Raw genomic sequence first — 19,380 nt, forward strand, 5'->3', positions numbered from 1 at the left:
TCACGCACATGCCATGCCTGGCCCACGTCTTTAATTTGGTGGTTCAGCGCTTTCTGAAAAGCTACCCACGCTTGTCAGACCTGCTCAGAAAGGTGCGCCGGTTCTGCGCACATTTCCGCAAGTCCCACACGGACGCTGCCACCCTGCACACCCTGCAACATCGGTTTAATCTGCCAGTGCACCGACTGCTGTGCGACGTGCCCACACGGTGGAACTCTACGCTCCACATGTTGGCCAGGCTCTATGAGCAGCGTAGAGCTATAGTGGAATACCAACTCCAACATGGGCGGCGCAGTGGGAGTCAGCCTCCTCAATTCTTTTCAGAAGAGTGGGCCTGGTTGGCAGACATCTGCCAGGTCCTTGGAAAGTTTGAGGAGTCTACCCATGTGGTGAGCGGCGATGCTGCAATCATTAGCGTTACCATTTCTCTGCTATGCCTCTTGAGAAGTTCCCTGCAAAGCATAAAGGCAGATGCTTTGCGCTCGGAAACAGAGCCGGGGGAAGACAGTATGTCGCTGGATAGTCAGAGCACCCTCCTGTCTATATCTCAGCGCGGTGAGGAGGAGGAGGAAGATGAGGAGGGGGAAGAGACAGCTTGGCCCACTGCTGAGGGTACACATGCTGCTGGCCTGTCATCCTTTCAGCGTGTATGGCCTGAGGAGGAGGAGGAGGATCCTGAAAGTGATCTTCCTAGTGAGGACAGCCATGTGTTGCGTACAGGTACCCTGGCACACATGGCTGACTTCCTGTTAGGATGCCTTTCTCGTGACCCTCGCGTTACATGCATTCTGGCCACTACGGATTACTGGGTGTACACACTGCTTGACCCACGGTATAAGGAGAACCTTTCCACTCTCATACCTGAAGAGGAAAGGGGTTCGAGAGTGTTGCTATACCACAGGACCCTGGCGGACAAACTGATGGTAAAATTCCCATACGACAGCGCTAGTGGCCGAAGGCGCAGTTCCGAGGGCCAGGTAGCAGGGGAGGCGCGGAGATCAGGCAGCATGTACAGCACAGGCAGGGCAACACTCTTTAAGGCCCTTGACAGCTTTATGGCTCCCCAGCAAGACTGTGTCACCGCTCCCCAGTCACGGCTGAGTCGGCGGGAGCACTGTAAAAGGATGGTGAGGGAGTACGTAGCCGATCGCACGACCGTCCTCCGTGACGCCTCTGCCCCCTACAACTACTGGGTGTCGAAGCTGGACACGTGGCCTGAACTCGCGCTGTATGCCCTGGAGGTGCTTGCTTGTCCTGCGGCTAGCGTCTTGTCAGAGAGAGTGTTTAGTGCGGCTGGGGGAATCATCACAGATAAGCGTACCCGCCTGTCAACCGACAGGCTAACACTCATCAAGATGAACAAAGCCTGGATTTCCCCAGACTTCTCTTCTCCACCAGCGGACAGCAGCGAAACCTAAGCAATACGTAGGCTGCACCCACGGATGGAAGCATCGTTCTCTATCCCCTTCAAAAACGGGGACCTTTTTGCTTCATCAATCTGTGTATAATATTCCTCCTCCTCCTCCTGCTCCTCCTCCTGAAACCTCACATAATCACGCCGAACGGGCAATTTTTCTTAGGCCCACAAGGCTCAGTCATATAATTTTTCTAAACAATTTTTATACGTTTCAATGCTCATTAAAGCGTTGAAACTTTCACCTCAACCAATTTTTATTTTAACTGGGCTGCCTCCTGGCCTAGTTACCAATTAAGCCACATTAACCAAAGCGATTAATGGGTTTCACCTGCCCTCTTGGTTGGGCATGGGCAATTTTTCTGAGGTACATTAGTACTGTTGGTACACCAATTTTTGGGGGCCCTCGCCTACAGTGTAATCAAATTAATTTTTAGCCCACCTGCATTACAGCTGACGTTACCTCAGCTGTGCTGGGCACTGCAATGGGATATATTTATGTACCGCCGGTGGGTTCCAGGGAGCCACCCATGCTGTCGGTCCACACGGAGTTGTAACTGCATGTGTCCACGTCTAAAGAACCCCAGTCTGACTGCGGCATGCAGTGTGGGCCGAAGCCCACCTGCATTAAACATGAATTTATTACCTCAGCTGTAATGGGCAATGCAATGGGATATATTTATGTACTGCCAGTGGCTTCCTGGCACCCACCCATGCTGTTGGTCCACAGGGACTTCACAATAGGGAGTTGTACCTGCCTGTGTCTATGAATTAAAAACCCTGCTCCGGTTGGGGCATGCAGTGTGGGCTGAAGCCCACCTGCATTTAATCTGACGTTAGCTCTGCTGTCCAGGGCACTGCAATGGGATACATTTATGTACAGCCGGTGGGTTCCAGGGAGCCACCCATGCCGTGGGTGCACACGGAATTCCCATTGCGGAGTTGTACCTGCCTGTGACTATTTATAAAAAACCGTGGTCTGACTGGGGCATGCAGACACCTTGACAGAATGAATAGTGTGTGGCACATAGGTTCCCCATTGCTATGCCCACGTGTGCAGCTCCAGATGGAGGTGGCACAGGATTGGATATCTCATTGCTTCTGTACAGCATTGTGGACTATCGCCCCGCCCCTTTTAAAGAGGGTCGCTGCCTAGCCGTGCCAACCCTCTGCAGTGTGTGCCTGCGGTTCCTCTGGCAGACGCACTTATAAATAGACATGAGGGTGGCGTGGCATGAGGGCAGCTGAAGGCTGGGCAGGGACAGTTTGGTGTGCGCTGTGGACACTGGGTCGTGGTGGGGGGGGGGGGTTGGGCAGCATGTTACCCAGGAGAAGTGGCAGCGGAGTGTCATGCAGGCAGGGATTGTGCTTTGTTGGAGGTAGTGTGGTGCTTAGCAAAGTTATGCATTGCTAATGAGGGCTTTTCAGAAGTAAAAGTTGTTGGGAGGGGAGGGGGGCCCACTCTTGCTGCTATTGTGGCTTAATAGTGGGACCTGGGAACTTGAGATGCAGCCCAACATGTAGCCCCTCGCCTGCCCTATCCATTGCTGTGTCGTTCCCATCACTTTCTTGAATTGCTTAGATTTTCACAAACGAAAACCTTAGCGAGCATCGGCGATATACAAAAATGCTCGGGTCACCCATTGACTTCAATGGGGTTCATTATTCGAAACGAACCCTCGAGCATCGCGAAAAGTTCGTCTCGAGTAACGAGCACCCGAGCATTTTGGTGCTCGCTCATCTCTAGCCACTGCACAATGGTCAGAACAGCAGCTTCCGCTCTGCACCCATGTGTAGTGGTGCTGACAGCAGGAACCCGATCAGCCAGGGTTCCCAGCAGACAACCTCAGGTGATTAATTATGGATAACCTATACTGAGGATAAGTCATAAATAGTATTTCCATAGAAAACCTCTTCAAGTAATAGTGGAGAGATCCATTTGCTAGCCTCTATCTTGTCAATCGATTCAGGACATAAGAGGGAGACAGAACAGCCCCTAGACTCCTGAAACTTCTGTACGTTCCCGGAGATCAGTAGTTGGAGGACATGTTTAACCCCTTAAAAGACACAGCCCATTTTGGCCATAAGGCCACGGAAAGTTCTTGGGGATTTTCATTTCCACTTTTCAAGAGCCATATCTTTATTCTTCCATTGACATGGCCATATGATGGCTTGCTTTTTGCATGGCAAACTGTAGTTTTTCTTGGTAACATTTTTGGTACATATAAATTTATAAAACATTTATACTTTTTTTTTTTTAAGAGGGCATGAAGAGAAAACTTTTTACAACGCACAATTATAACATAAATGACAGGTTTTTGGCTGCGGGCTGGTACGATTATAACAATACCATCATTTATTGGGAGGATTTTTTTACATCATTGCATTCAAAGTCCCAAAATGTTATTTTTTCATGGACATAGCTTTGTGAGGGCTTGTTTTTTGCATGACAAGCCGTGGTTTTTATATACAACATTTTACCTTCAGTTTTTATGGTATTTGCCATGCAGGATAAAGAGTGCATTCAATTTATTGTACAGATCAGTACAAATAGGATTATACAAAATATGTAGGTTTTTTAAATTTATACAAATGGGAAAGTGCGCAAAAAGGGATTCTATTTTTGTAGTTCTATACTTTTATGTACCTGTAAGGGATTTGAACCATACAAAGCTCCAATTTCTATAATAATGTACTTCTCATTCCCTCTTTGAACCCTCTACATGCCGCGATGTACATTTCTCGCGGCATGTAATGATTTAGAACGTGGATCTGTGTTCTCATGGATCTCCATTGTTGCAACAGGAGACAGTCTATCAGTCACAGTTAGCTTCCACTGCGGCATGGCACAGTCTCAACTCTGAGCCGGCACCATCTACAGCAGGGGTCCCCAACTCCAGTCCTCAGGGACCACCAACAGGACAGGTTTTCAGGATATCCTATGGTAAGAACACCTGTGCAATTTCTGAGGCACCGACAATATTTACATCACCTGTGCAACACTGAGGAAATCCCTAAAACCTGACCTGTTGGCTGTCCCCGAGGACTGGAGTTGGGGAACACTGATCTACAGGATGCAAAATTACATCCTGTTGCATTAACTACCACTCTGACAAACTTATAAATTCCCTAATATTTGTTTAGCCCATTTAATGCAACATGCAGTGGTGTAATTTGAAGCTTCTGGGCCCCAATACAAAATCTGTAATGGGGCCCCCCAAATATAATGCTTTATTCATACCACCAGGCTTACTACATGAAGATAGGCCTTGTGGGCCCCCTTAGGCTCGTGGGCCTGGGTGAAACTGCATCCTCTGCATCCCCTATAGTTATGCCCCTGGCCACAGGACATAAGGATTTTCCCTTTCTGAGACACCTGACAGACTTAAGTCAGTCCTCATATTAAATAGACAGCTATTAATCTGAATGGACACCATGTAATACTACATTTCGGCATTGTTGGGCAACAGCAGTGGCAATGACAGGCAGACCGCTGCCAAAGAGTGTGGCCACATTTTGTAAGGGGTTCTCCCTAATGACAGTCTATTTAATGCTTGCCATATATTTAATTAAACTATGTTTAAACTAATTTATAGAACCTCTTAACCCTTTTTTAGAACATACAAGTTGCACTTCATGTTCAGTACATATATTGGAAGTTTTTCCTAGCATTTGCACTGAATATACATTCTACATCGGAGCTTTCCTGACAAATGCAGTGTGAACGTAGCCAAATGTGTGAAAACGTACTTATCTAGAAGTCTATCCATAAACTTCATCTATAAAAGCCAAGTAACCCAACCCACAAAAAAAAGACATTAGAAACGACCAATATGACAATGGAATTAACTTTATTCTAACTGCAGATTTAAGGTATACAACCAAACATTTGCTATTTTTTGTTTTTTTTATGAGACTTATAAATAAAAATACAAAAAATGTTCACTACAAAAAAATTTATTTTACTGTTAGTAGGATGTAAAAAATATTTTCTTTGCTATACAAGGCACAAACTTCACTTAGTGACAATGTAGAGAGAAAAAAAATCCTGCAGCATTTTATTCAAATTTTTTTTCTCCGGCAAAGGGGGAAAAAAAATGAAAAGAAACAGAAAACGAAGAAGAGAATGAGAAACACTGTAGTTACGAAGAAATGCTTTTCTACACAGCATGGATAGAGAAAGTGGCACGGAGAGGGAAAGAGTCAGTAATGTAGCTATGCCCTCTGGAGATTACTGCGTCTGCTCAGCAAAACAATAAAAGGAAAATCTCTTTGCAAATAGGTTAAGAAAAGCAACACAGAATTTACAAAAGCATGAGGCTCAATAAGGTATTAATCCATTAGGCCTAAGTGTTAACCCAAATTTTGTCAGTCAATAGACTTCATTTGTCCTATGAAAAGGCTACATTGGTACAACTTTAAAAAAAAATTATGAAAAACTCAAAAAAGGATGGAGGATTTTTTTTTTTTAGGTCTCTGACACTAAGGCCTCCCCCCAGTCAGTAATGGTATATACACTTTAGAATACTTTAGCCCATTGCTATCTTGATTGACATTAATTTCCAATAAACTTTACTCAAGCATTGTAATGTATACCAGATTCTTGAAGGTTTATTGAATTTTTTATTTATTTTTTCTAAGTTCCCATCTTTCTCCAGACAGATCTATATAAAGCCCTGCCTTTTTAAAACCACCATCGGCAAAAAACGTTTTGCCATATCAAACCCAATATAACATACATTCTATATAATATGAGTGTTGGAAGTGCTAAAAAAGGTCAAGGCAGCCAATATGTAAACAGCTAGAAATTGCTTAGGCTAGGCAAACCCCAATTGACTTTAATAGGGTCTATCCGGCTTTCAGGATGACCTCTGGCATTTTACAGGACAAGCTAGATCAGCATAAAGCACTACATCTGGAATTTTGGAATGGTTCTATCCCAGAGGCTCAAGATGGAGCTTCCAACATAGATGTGAAGCTAGCCTGAATGTAGTAGCAACCATATCATCCTTGGGGCATTCATTCAAATTGTAGAAGAATAGGAACAGAAGTCACTTATTAGCATATAGTTTCTCCCACTGAATATAAAACTGTAGAACTAAGTAAAACATAAATCGTAGGTTAGAACCCTTCTGATACATGTGCATAGTAGCTCTATCGTGAAATGTATATATTCCTCACTGAGGACACTAGATAGTGGGGTGACTGTGCTTTAGGACGGTTTTAAATTAGTCCTATGTTGGTGTCACGGTCACTTACAATTGTCAAAACTTGTGGTTGTTCCCGTACCACTTCTAAGTTCCTTCAGACCTACTAGGCAGTCATGGTTCTACTCTCCACTGATATAACTCACCCATGTTTTATCTGGTAAAGTCAATTCTACAACTTTCAGCTAAAAGCAGCCAAGCAGGGGTTAATGGACAGGACAGAAAAGCAACGTTCTATATCATGTAAGACCAGATGGGTATGATGACATTTAACAACATCATGTATGCTAATAATATGATGCATGTATAGCATTATTGCAATAACTCATAGCAACTACCATCATATTGGCATTAATAAGTCTAATAAAAGCAAAAATTTGCCATATCCCATTTGTGCTATGCCACCAGCAAAGCGCTATATGAGGTTACTACACAGCAACTACCAGACCTTAATTTGGGTTTATCACCTTATATGAGCCTCTGTTTTGGTAAAACAAACTACTAAAAACTAAACATAAAAAAAAGGGAGTGAGACAAAAAAAAGAAAGAAAATAAAGTATTTTAGGCAACGTAACCAGTGGGCACCCAATAAACTTAGGCAAAGGGTGCTGAGGTAGACTTAACATTTAATCACTTTGATGCTTAAGGGTCTGCCAAAACACTGTCAAACCCACCGGCAAAAAAATGGTTAATATCCATTCATAAACACTATATTCCATTTTAGTTAATATTATTAGCATTATTATTTATAATTTCTTGATTCTTTCTATTAATTTTTGACAGCTTTTGCAACTGGCACTTGTGCTGTTACAATATGGAGGCTAGTAGGAAAAAAAACAGAAAAACTAAACAAAAAAACAACAGAATAAAAATGTTACAATCGGGGAAGGTAAAGGAAGCCACAATTTGCTAGGTCCCCCTCTGGGCTGTTGGTCCGTAATGCTACAATATTTGTACACATATATATGAACAGATAATTTTGCTGTTTATCCAGGCCTCTTACAAAAAGCACATGCAAAACACAACATGAGAGGTACAACAAGAACAAAGGAACAGACTGACTGCTTTGGAATTTGCTTCAGGAGTGACTGTATGGATAATAACATTGGAGTCTAGAAAACAGGTCAGAAATTCTCCATATTCTTCTGACCTGGTTTGAGGGGCTTTGTTCACTACCAAATAAATTATGAGAAAACAAAAGCATGACTTTTGCAATCATTGTGGTTGCCCAAGAGTCAGAGTTACTCTTTGATACACTTCCTGTTTATAAACGCATTTCCTTTTCGATGTACTGCAGTAACCTCAAATTATAAGAGGTCTACACAGGTTTCAGAACAGAATTGAATGTTTAAATACATAAAATGATGTGGATGTTAAAGGTAATTAAGAAAAAAAAAATTGTATATATAAACTCAAAAAAAGGGGGCAAAAGTTTTCCTGCTGCTGTACTTGAAATAAATTTTTTAAATTTAAAAATATGTTATGGAATATTGCCTAAAATAATGGTGTTATTAAGCAATAATTTTTTTTGTAGGTGTCAAAATTTGGAATAAGTAGATATTTTGAAAAACTTGATTTTTTTTAAACTGGCCAAGGCAAAAAAAAAAAAAAAAAAAAAAGTTATTGGAAACTGCCAAAAACTTCATAGCTTCGAATACATTAGTAGCACAGCCACTCCTGATCTTCCATCCAAAACATGCTGTTCTGTTACAAGTCAGAACAATTGTGATAAACCGCAGCAGATTTTTTTTTTTTTTTTTTAGTTAATACATGTTTGGTAGCTGGACAGTTTTCCTGCATTTTTTTTTATATATTTTTTTTAATATTTTTCATAAAAAAATGTTTAGGCACAAAGAATTAAAGAAGCCTTCTCTGACAATACAGCTGGCATTTAACAAAATAAAAAAATAGTTAACGTGGCACAAATAGTAATGTGTTTTAATACACAACAGCCAAATTGTTTTAAGCATGTATTATATATTATGGGACTAAAATGTAGACTTCTTCCCAGTGTTCATACTTACAGAACTGGTCTGTAGGTTTGTACTATGTTTTGTAAAAAAGAAGTCGTGTTTTGCTAAATAAAGGTTGTTTTTTTTTAAATCTGTGTGATTCAGTAATATTGCTACAGTTATGATACATAATTTTTTTTTTTAAGTCAAACATTTAGAATTTTTGGACAAAAAAAGTTTTACATTTATCCAAAACCAGAAAAAAAAAAAAAAAAAAGTGGTGCTGGAATTACAACAATTTTTGAACATTCCACGTTGACCATTATATCTTTAATACTCACATTTGGTAAGGAAAGGGAGTCTTCAATAAAGAGACACAAGATAGTAATGTAAGGCCAGGGTCAAAGTTGCACAAAGATCACAACTTTTTTTGGGTTGTTGCCAAAAAAGTCTCAAAACTTGGAAACTATACCACTTAAAGAAGATTCCATCTGGTTCCAAATTAAAAATAATAAAAAAAAAAAAAAAAAGACAAAAATTGTCAGCCAGATTGTATAAACCTTGCCACAACAAAGTGGAAAGTTTAAGGGGGCAAAAAAAAAAAAAAGTTTTGAATGTCAGCTGTTATAAGTATTTGTCAGGGTCCTTTTCGGAAAACTGTGTTTACATTCCAATGCCAGCTAGAAGCAGAATCTCTGAATAAGCACAATACTGTATGACTTTCAATACAATTTTACACGCAGGGTGCAGCTTGACCAAGCGTGTGTACACACACACGCACACACAGAGTCCGGTTCACATTACAAAAAAAATATATATAGATATACAGAATATGTAGGCCCAAAACTGACAAAAAGACTAACAAATATTACAAAAATATCACAACTCTGTATATTTGCCCTTCCCCTAACAATATTCCATATGTTTTTGTGAAATTTGAGAGGAGAAAATTCAGAGCATACTGCTTAGGGAGGGGGATTGAAAAAAAGTTTGTGTTTGTGGAACAACAACTTTTTAGAATCCCTTTTCCTGTGTCTGTTGAAGAAATTCATAAAACACTTTACATTTCTGCCTTGAATATTTTGTCCGGCTAAACACGAGTCAGCATTGATACATACTGTGAAAAATATATATTTATATCTGCCAGAGTTAATACTTTCATCACCTTCACATTAGGATTAAAAAAAAAAAAAAAAAGACAAAAAAAACAAAAACATCTAAACTTCTATTCACAAATTCAAGTTTAAACCACAGATCCTTCAGTCACCCTCCCCCTACTTATGAGAGCTACAATAAAAAGTCTCTAACATGGGGAGCCATTTAACCATTCAAAAACAGCTTTTACGATAAATGGCAGAAGACAACAGCAGTATCCCAGCCTCTTAATACGACCAAGGGGTCAAAAGAATTGGCCCCTTTGTAGTAAAGGGCAATATTTCCCCTCTGTTATTCCCCATATTCCCGAGTAAGGCTACCTACAAAATAATACCCTACACCTCTTATATTTATATAAATGCAGCTTAAATCACAAAACAAAAAAATAGGCAAAAAAATATGAGATGAAAAATAATGATTTCATTAAGCGTAAAATAAGATTAACATGGAACGGCATAGAAAAAATTGAACATAACAAAACTAACCCATCTACTGTCAGAGGGACCTATAAAGCATTATTTTAAAATGTGTTGTAGGTATCTCTTCCAGCAACAGATTAAGAGGTAGCTTTCATGAACGAAAAAAAAAAACGTCCAAGCACAATGCAAAAAGGGCCAAGTTAACCCTAGATTTAATACCTTATTTGGTACAAAACAAAAAGTTTAAAGAAATGACACATTGTCATCCTGTCCATCCTCAGTTTGGCACATTTCTCCTACAATGTGTCAAAAAAAAAAAAAAAATCCTCAAAATTAGGCAACACTAAACATGAGGTCATAGAAAACAAAAATAAATTCAAGTACAATGTGCTAAAAACAACAAAATTAAACAATCAGAATATATACATAAAAGCAGCCCCCTATTATTTAATTGGCCTCGGAAAACAGAACGACAGTCACAAGAGGATGTTGGGGATTCAATTTGTATGTTTGTTATGGAGAAATGGCAAATCTACAAATTAACCAAACACATCCATTTACAATAGTGGCTCTCATGTTGAAAGGTTTGGTCTGCGTTGGCATCTGCTTAGAAGCAACAGATCTCAGACCTCATTTTTATGTATATCACAATAATGCCTAACTTTTTTTTCTTTAGTTACGAGTCACGTCCAAGTCAATTAAATTGCCCGTTTAATTATGAAGGATAAGTACTTTCCAAAGTGCTCAGCTTCAAAAATCTTCATATCGATTATCACCAAATTTTCACTCAAAATGGTAAAACAGATTTGAAGAAGATTGGGAACTAATGAAACCTACAAACTATGCGTTCAAATTGAACTAAGTGGATTGAGGGCAAACTTAAATATGATGCTTTAACCCCCCTTCAGTGCTACAAAGACAAGAAAATACCAAGTGGTATTACAATTCATGCTCCATACTAGAGCACAATATTCATTTTATACAATCCAGTTTTATCTGGTTTAGTCACCATAATCAGATCAATAGAATCTAGATCATAAATGCCCCCATACACATTAGACTTTAGTTGTCCAAGCCCACAGAGAACAGTGAGGCCAGATGACTCGAATATTTCGGAGGAGGCTCAAACGGAAAAGGATCAGGTACATTGAATTTCATCGCCCGATCCTTTTGCTCCCTGGGAGATAAGCTAGTGCCAGAGCTGTCTGGCTGCAGCTAAACTTCTCAAGCAGACAAACACAGAGCCAAGCAGAATGTTCATGTGTATGGAAGAGCCCGTGAAAACGGCTGTTGGGACGAATAATCCAACAGCAGTTGAAGGTGTATGGGCACCTTTAGGCCATATCTAATCTAGTGTTGAGGTTATGAAATGTTAAATGAAAAAACAAGATTTTTTTTTTTTAGAATTGTGAAGAACAGTGTTACAACAATGAGAAATTGCTGAATGTCCAAAAAGATGTTTTTTTATGGTCTGGCACAAGAACCATACCAATGTGAGAATAGCTCCATCAAGGGAAAACCATTTCACTCTTAATTCTTTTGCTCAAAAAGGTAAACATTTTTTGTAACATTCAAAGATCATTCCCATGACTCAATAACTGGGTACACAAATACTGTATACAATTCAGTAAACTCACAGAATATAAAGGAGGGGGAAACACAAGGTAAGAGAATCTCTTAAAAGAAATTTAAGCCTTCCACAGAAAAGCCAAAAAGGATGGATGTGTTTGATTTTTTTTTTTTTGCTCTTAAGTGGATTTTGTTTTTCCTAGAGGTTCGTATTGCTCAGCCTTCCCAATATCACTTTCAAAAATCACCTCCCTTACAAAGATTTTGAATTCTCCCATTAAACATAACACAAATACAAGTAGGTCTTTTCGATTCTCCAGTCAGCAGGGATGTCCTCAGGTTTGTGGCTCTTCATGTGCTTCTGCATGGCAGATAGGCTGGGACAGTACTCCAAGCAGATGGTACACTGGTAAGGAGAAGCTCCATTGTGGGTTCGGAGATGTTTGATCATGGCAGAATAATCTCGAGAGCGCTGGTGGCATAATTTGCACTCAAATGGTTTTTCACCTAAATCAAATATGATACACAGTTAGGAGATACTCAAAATTCATCACAAGAATGACAACCAATGAGCATATGGCCAAGGGTCATCTTAGGGACGACCAATTTACTACGACAGTAGACATTTATTTTATAAAGAGCATTTCAAACGTCGAGTCAAAAATTAATCTAACCTATTTGCCACAAAGCTCTACTTTATCAAGCATTAGGCTTCCTTCGAACTGTTTTTGACTTTTAAAGCCAAGACACATGCATTTTTCCAGTCCTATAGAGGGGGGGGGGAAAAGCACCACACCTAGAACTGGCTGTGTTTAGAAAACAATGCCATGAACATGTGGAAAACATTTTGGGTTTTCCTTCTAAATATGCTTTGCGGAGATTTGATGGAGTCTGGGGTTTCATGTGCCAATCTTCATAAAATGTGGGCATCTTACTCCTATGTACTTACATTTAAGAGGCATCTTTGCCTGCCCATGCACCAGAAGTTAAAATGTATGCCTGCTATTAGCAGGGGAAGATCCATGCTATAAATTATGCCAGTTTCTAGGATAAAGTATAGTGAATCTGTCAGCCCACAGGATAACCTGCCTTTAGTAGAGCAATGAGCTGAGCAGTGCTTACCTCCCTGTCGCTGCCAGAATCCAGCGCTGAAGCCCCACTCTATGTGTTGTGACAGTTGATGTCACAGGAAGTCAGGTGACCGCTGAAGCACCACCACTCATTGTTGCACATCCTGAGCACCATGATGCTGCAGGAACTTTGGAACGTGACCCTGCAGCCTCCAATTGGCTGCAGCATTCACCTGACTTCCTGTGAAGTGTGTGGCAAGTACTACTCAGTTTATTATTTTACTACAGGCAGCCCTATTAAAAAGGGATGTCCCCCAGTAACTGGACAACCCCTTTAAGCCCTGATCACTTTTTTGCAAGTTAGTGAGGGCAGCAAAAATTTCAAATACACGGTGTGAAGCAATTTTTTTTTTTTTTTAAATACACGAGAAAACTGGTGCAAGTATCTTTATAAACTCCCCCGTGCGTAAAACCACCCTTATACGAATATACTAGTTTTCTGGCCATTTTGGTTAGCAGAGTGTAAAAAGAGCATTGATTTACATTGTAGGCAATGACCTTTTGAAAATTACCTGTATGAACTCTGTAATGCGTTTCCAGTTGGTGCTTTAAACTGAATTTTTTCCCACATCCGTTACACTCATAAGGTTTTTCGCCCGTGTGGATACGCTTGTGACCCTTCAGTGTACTCTCATCCCGAAAACAGCTTCCGCAAAACTCACACTCGTAAGGATGGTCACCTAAAAATACAAGATGGTTACATTTGCATGATAAAAGAAGAGATCATCAAGTTCTTATACAAGTCCATATAACTATGACTGATGACATTTTCACAAGATTAGGTTTTGTTCACACTATTTTGGCTATGCTTCCCCCCCCCCCCCCTTTTCCTAAATTTACTAGTATAATATACATATAGAATAGATTTTATATTTATTGTTGGCAGCAACTGGACTCCGTGGTCACATACTTAGATGGCATGTGATCAACTGCTTGGATGCAAATAGCAACCAGAACGGTAGAAGTGCTTGTGACATAAAGGGGTTGTGCCAAGTTATAAAGTTATCCCCTATACACAGAATATGGGTTCAAACACTAGGGCCCCCACCAATTCGGAGAAGAGGGATGCCAGTGGTCAGACATCTGCACAACGGTTCATTAATTTCAAGGGGAGCATTGAAAATTTTCGAGTAAAAGTGCTCAGCAATCTCCTGCCCTCACATGGAAATGAATGGCGTTATGGTACACATTAGTGACCTCTGCTCCTTTCATCCAAGGACCTTAGGAACTCAGGACAGTTTGTGGCTCTAGTGATCAGATCCCCTCCAAAGCAAAGTTATCCCCCATTCTGTAGAAGTGCAGATATATTCTCATGGTTGAATGCAAGGGCACGGGTACTGTGTTCCTACAGTCACTAGGAAGGAAGTGCATGGTCAACGTCCAAGTGTGGAACGTATAAGATTTAAACTTATCCCCCATCTGACTGCTTGGGTCTGACCACTGGGATCACGACCGATCATAAGAATGCGAGTCCAATATTGCTGCAACTCAATCCATCTCTATGGGACTGACAAAGATTGCCATCCACTGTACTCTGCTTTTCTTCAGCAGCCACATAGAGATGAATAGAATGTCAGTACATATGCTCGGCTACAGCTTATTTCATACGGCTGGAAAAGGGCTCCCCCCCCTTTTTTTCGTTAGTAGGGGTCTTAGCTGTTGGATCCTAGTGATCAGATTTAAAAAAAAAAAAAATCCAAAACCGGAAGGTCCAGATGAAATAACGCAATCTGAATTGAAGGGGTGTTCTGGGTGTTTTCAACTGATGATCCATCTTCTGGATAGGTATATTGTAGTTGGACAGAGGTCTGTCACTCAGGATCCCCGTCCATCAGATGATTGTCTGGTCCACTGTCCAGTGCAGCAGACCAGACATAGCAGCCCTAGACTGAGGGCTGGACAATCAGCTGCTGGAAGGGGTTCCTGAGCAGTGGGCCCTCGTCCATCAACTACCGATGACCTATTAAGAGGATAGGTCATCAGTCGAAAAAAAAGCCCAGAATACCCCTTTAACAATTGGAGCCAACGTTGACGTGATAACAGTCACCATGAAGTCTTTGTGTGGCTGCATCCTGTTCACACTTTGGGGTGTCTGTGTTGTGGAACTTAATGGAATAGTGCCATATTTCTTTATTTTTTGTTATACCAACCAACAAAGCCTAAAGGACCCATTATAAGTCAAAGGTAATGGACAGGATTAGTTCTAAAGCATTTTATAAGGGATTTGCTAATTATCCAGTAAAACATGGACTCCATGATGCCAGTGTGAACAGACAGAATTATGCATGCAGATTTTTAATGGAGTAAGGAATAAAGACTGCATATACAAGAATATCTCCAGCATAGTTGTATCAAAGACATCGTTGTCTACAAAAGCCTGTTCCAAAGCTCACGCGTATTAGTAAGACAAAAATAATAATCTGCTGCATGCATGTGAAGATCTAGCACAATGATACACGAACACACCCTGTTTATGTGGTATACATCCTCTCCAGCATTCAGCCAAGACTAGCGACAGAAATATAATAAAGAGGGTGACAGGCCCGTGGCTCTTTATTTATGTCAGAAGGCAGAGCAAGGACAATAAAACCAGATTGATCACCGCAGCCCCAGCTCATGAATATTTAAAATATTACTGATTCCACTTGTCACTGTAATTGCAATTTTCTGCGGGCTGCGGATCGGAGGCCCTTGCGTTTACGGCGGGGGAACAAGGGCGCCTGTATTTTTTCCTCGGCCGGCCTGCCAAGCGTGTAATGTTCTCGTTGCTTCATACATTTTCTCCGACTCCCGGAGACTTTAAGTCATCCGCAATGACCTACGTTTTTTCATTATCCTGGTGTCAGACCGCGGCTGTGCCTCTGCATAAATTGTCCTCCTGGTTACATGTGCTCTATCTACTTGTATTCTTTTATTACAATCCTTATTTCTAGCTCCTAAACTATAAACATTTGATTAAAAAAAAAATACTAATAAAATTTTACAGGTACTTCTAATCATCTGTATCCAGGAGTAGATCAGAAAGCATTACACCGTTGCAAAAATTAAAGGCAGCCCCTAATCTATGCAATATGTGTAATTCTTAATAGACTTCGGTACATAATTAAGATCAAGTAATGCATAATTGGCCTCTTGTGACTGTGTGAAACAAGTGTTTGCATTGGAGAAGAGAGCAAAAGATTTGAACATAGACACCTGGGAAGAGAAATATGATAGAACAATTTGCAATGAACCCCTCAGAACCTCTTACATTTTTAAGAATGAGTTTAATGCGCACCAATGCCAAGAACAGAGATCTTGGATTCATGGCCGACGGTGAAAATCAAGTTGATTTAGGAGTTTTTATTCATGAGGTTTCTATAGTTCAATTTGGAACCAAGCCATGTAGGGTTTGCTTTTTTTGAGAGGCTAAAAAAAACAATGGTCAACCACCATTTGGCCAATTTACTTGGATGCCAATTCAAAGGTATCAACTAACATGGCTACATACTCCGAGCACTCAGCTGTCATCGGTGGGAGAAGTTGCATCTGGGCAAACAAAGATAGGATTATATTGGCAGCCATTCAAATAAATGGCTGCTTATACACCACATGGACATGACAGTCTGCCAGAGCAGTTCATCACAGACTCCGAGGGGGTGTCGGAGCTGTTATTTACATACTGTATACTCAACACATTTATATTTTGACTGCTACTCCAAGGCTGCCACCTCCAGAGTCCCTTCAAAAAGAGGTTGTTGGCAGTGTTTTTAGGAGAAAAATAATCCCAATAGCCATCTTTGTCCAGAGGTGATGCATGGCATTGCATTTTAGGCCCATTCATTTGCCCCTACCTATACTGATGTGATGGAATAGGATAGGTAAATGTTGTTTTAAAGGGTCATGACATCAGCGTGCCACCTACTGTATAAGGAATAATTGCACAGAACAGAGTGGAATCGAACTAAAATGGTTTCATTACTAAATGAGGCCTTATTCACACGGCCGACAGTCAATTGAGCCTCAGATTTTTAGGCACAACTGGCATCCCACACCACATGGACACCCCGTCTGAGCGTTGTGCAAGGTGAGGGACACCACACATTCCACATCCGGTTATGAATTAGGGCAGCGATTTTACAAACTCAGACTATTGGTCCCAGGGAAAAAAGTCGCTCATGTGAAAGGACCTCTTCAAATCAATGGGGTCATTTCATTTTTTGTACAAGTTCTGTCCATTTAATTCTCGTGCCAGTTCTGCCCATGTCTATCAGCCGTGTGACTAAGGCCTGATAGTTGGAAATGTACATTCTACTAATTACAGACCCCAAATTTGCAAAAAAACAAAAACAAAAACTTTTATATAAATACTGTATATCCCCAAAGTGCCCCTGTGGGAACCACATGGAAAATGCACTATATAATTTCTAGTGGCAACACCCTCCTTAGGAGATCTTTTAGCTTTCATTGATACCAATGTGGCATCCCTAGACCTGAAAACTAGGATAACTGATCAAAAGAAATCTGTCCTCGAAGCTAGATAGGTATATGGGGTGTATATGAGTCTACCCATGACCTGTACATTTGAGAGGGTAGTTGATGGAGTTAATTCTGCTGAACCCATTAATATAATAAATGTAACAAATCCAGTACAGTCTCAGAATAATTAAACAAGGAAGGGGAAAAAAAAAACAAAACCATTTGGCAGAAACGTTAAAAAAAATTTACACAATTGACGTGTAGACTGCTTGGATCAACTTTATCACTGCCAATGATTTACATTTTCATTTATTTTGTACAAATGGTTCTACCCCTGTGGTCAAAAGAAAGGCGGTAACCCACAGCTCCTTCTCAACCCTATTGCACAGCTATTATGATAGTACATCAAGAGTCCCTCTAAATCAATGCCAGGAGGCTGACAGTGGCTTTGCTATCAAACACAGCTGCTGATGTTAAGCACACAGACTGGGCACGCATGCTGAAGACACCTCTTGCATTATTAATGAAAGCACGCGCCGCTCTGCAGCACAAGACAAGGAGGGGGGGGGGGATCAATTGTCTACCTATTACACTTCCTACCCTTCTCACCAGAGAAAAATGTCGAGCGCTGGTCAGCGGTAGCGAATAAAGAGCTGCTGTGAATTACACCAGCGTCACTTAGATGATTTTAATAATAGTTTTCTATAATAGCGAGCCATTTATATAAATCAGATGGTTGAAAAAGAAAGAGTTCATGGGGGATAAGTTATCTCCGCTGACACCAACATGAGAGGAGGTGAAAGCTTTGGTTCTTCTCTGCATGTTCATTACAAAATACTATATACTGTGCATATATAGTATTAGGGAATCACTGGGATATAGCTTACGTCACTCATAGAGGTCACTTTTACCCACTAGTACTTCTGTCTTTTAATGCTTGGATTTATGAAGTGCTTGACATAAAGCCCAGATTGTACAATCTAAGCGGGTATGGTACCTTCTATTGTGTTATTACGGTTTGTGCCCTGCTGAGTAAGGGTGTTGTGCTTTTGCTGTGAGTTTAAGAGCATGAGGGAGTGAGGTACGGTGCTCCGATTGGGAAAAAACTCAGACCGGAAACTAGAAAAGTAGGTGGTGTGGCTACACGGCTAGTAAAAAGGACGTGTGTTGTTGGAGTCTCTACTGCTAGACTGCATGGTTGCAGTAGTTTTTGGCTTTATGGGCATGGAGTCCTCAAGCTTAGTTTGTGAAAGGGGATATTTAAGAGAAATTGTGTAGCTTTCTACAGCCTTGCACTTTCTACCTTCCACCCGATCATGATGACTTGTTTGGACACGCTTCAGGACTAAAAAGCCTGGTTACTGGGTATGGGTTTGTTGCAACCAGTTACACAGAAATAAGAAAAATTAAATTACAAGAGTTTTTGTAAAAAACTTTACAGGAGAATACGACTCAAAAACTACTGACCTTTTAATGGTCATGGAAAAGAGAAACCCGGAGATGGAAAATGAACTGTTTAGTAGCAGTTCCAGTTTGTTAAAAAGTTTAGTTAACAGGAGAGATGGAGTCTCTAGGACCTTATTTCAGCTAACTCTGGAGCCTCCGGCCTGTTGCCACTAGCTGCGTGCATTGCCAGACCTGATGCTCTCCCAAACCAGTCTGGCCAAAGCCAGGACATGAGTCCTTGCTGGCACCCCTACCTGAGCACATGGACAAGGGTACCATGCTGACAATGCAGTAGCTGAGCCTAGCCTCCCCGATTCCAGAACCAGTACAACCCACTACCTGGCTTACATCATTGGGCCTCTGGAGGAAAGTGAAGACCCCAAACCTGAACTCTGCTCCTCCTCACAACTGCTCCATTTAGTGATGCATCTAATGCCCATCATGTCATCAGGCTGGTTTTTAAGATGTCAAAAGTGTAATCTCTTTTTACATGGGTAGACAGCTACTGCTATCTTAATGGCTGTACTATATAGCAGAAAAGTTTGTAAGTTGTGGTAGCTGTAAGCTACTCGAAATTTGGTAGGAAGACTGGAGAATTTAACTTTTAACCCTATATTAACTGTATAGTAT

At 40.8% G+C, this 19,380-nt stretch overlaps 1 protein-coding gene across 2 annotated transcripts in view; it reads right to left on the reverse strand.

Annotated features, from left to right (window-relative positions):
- Positions 1–5,246: 5,246 nt before the first annotated feature.
- The window catches only part of ZBTB16 (zinc finger and BTB domain containing 16), a 109,200-nt gene continuing 95,066 nt past the window's right edge, over positions 5,247–19,380 (reverse strand). For both annotated transcript variants that reach the window (XM_066606922.1, XM_066606924.1), the window contains exons 6-7: positions 13,359–13,526; positions 5,247–12,223 (exon numbers count right to left, since the gene is read on the reverse strand). In XM_066606922.1, coding sequence (XP_066463019.1) covers positions 11,994–12,223; positions 13,359–13,526 — 398 coding nt within the window. In that variant the 3' untranslated portion in view covers positions 5,247–11,993. The remainder of the gene's footprint in view (positions 12,224–13,358; positions 13,527–19,380) is intronic.

Source organism: Eleutherodactylus coqui, chromosome 6, assembly GCF_035609145.1.
Source record: "Eleutherodactylus coqui strain aEleCoq1 chromosome 6, aEleCoq1.hap1, whole genome shotgun sequence".
Taxonomy (NCBI): Eukaryota; Metazoa; Chordata; class Amphibia; order Anura; family Eleutherodactylidae; genus Eleutherodactylus; species Eleutherodactylus coqui.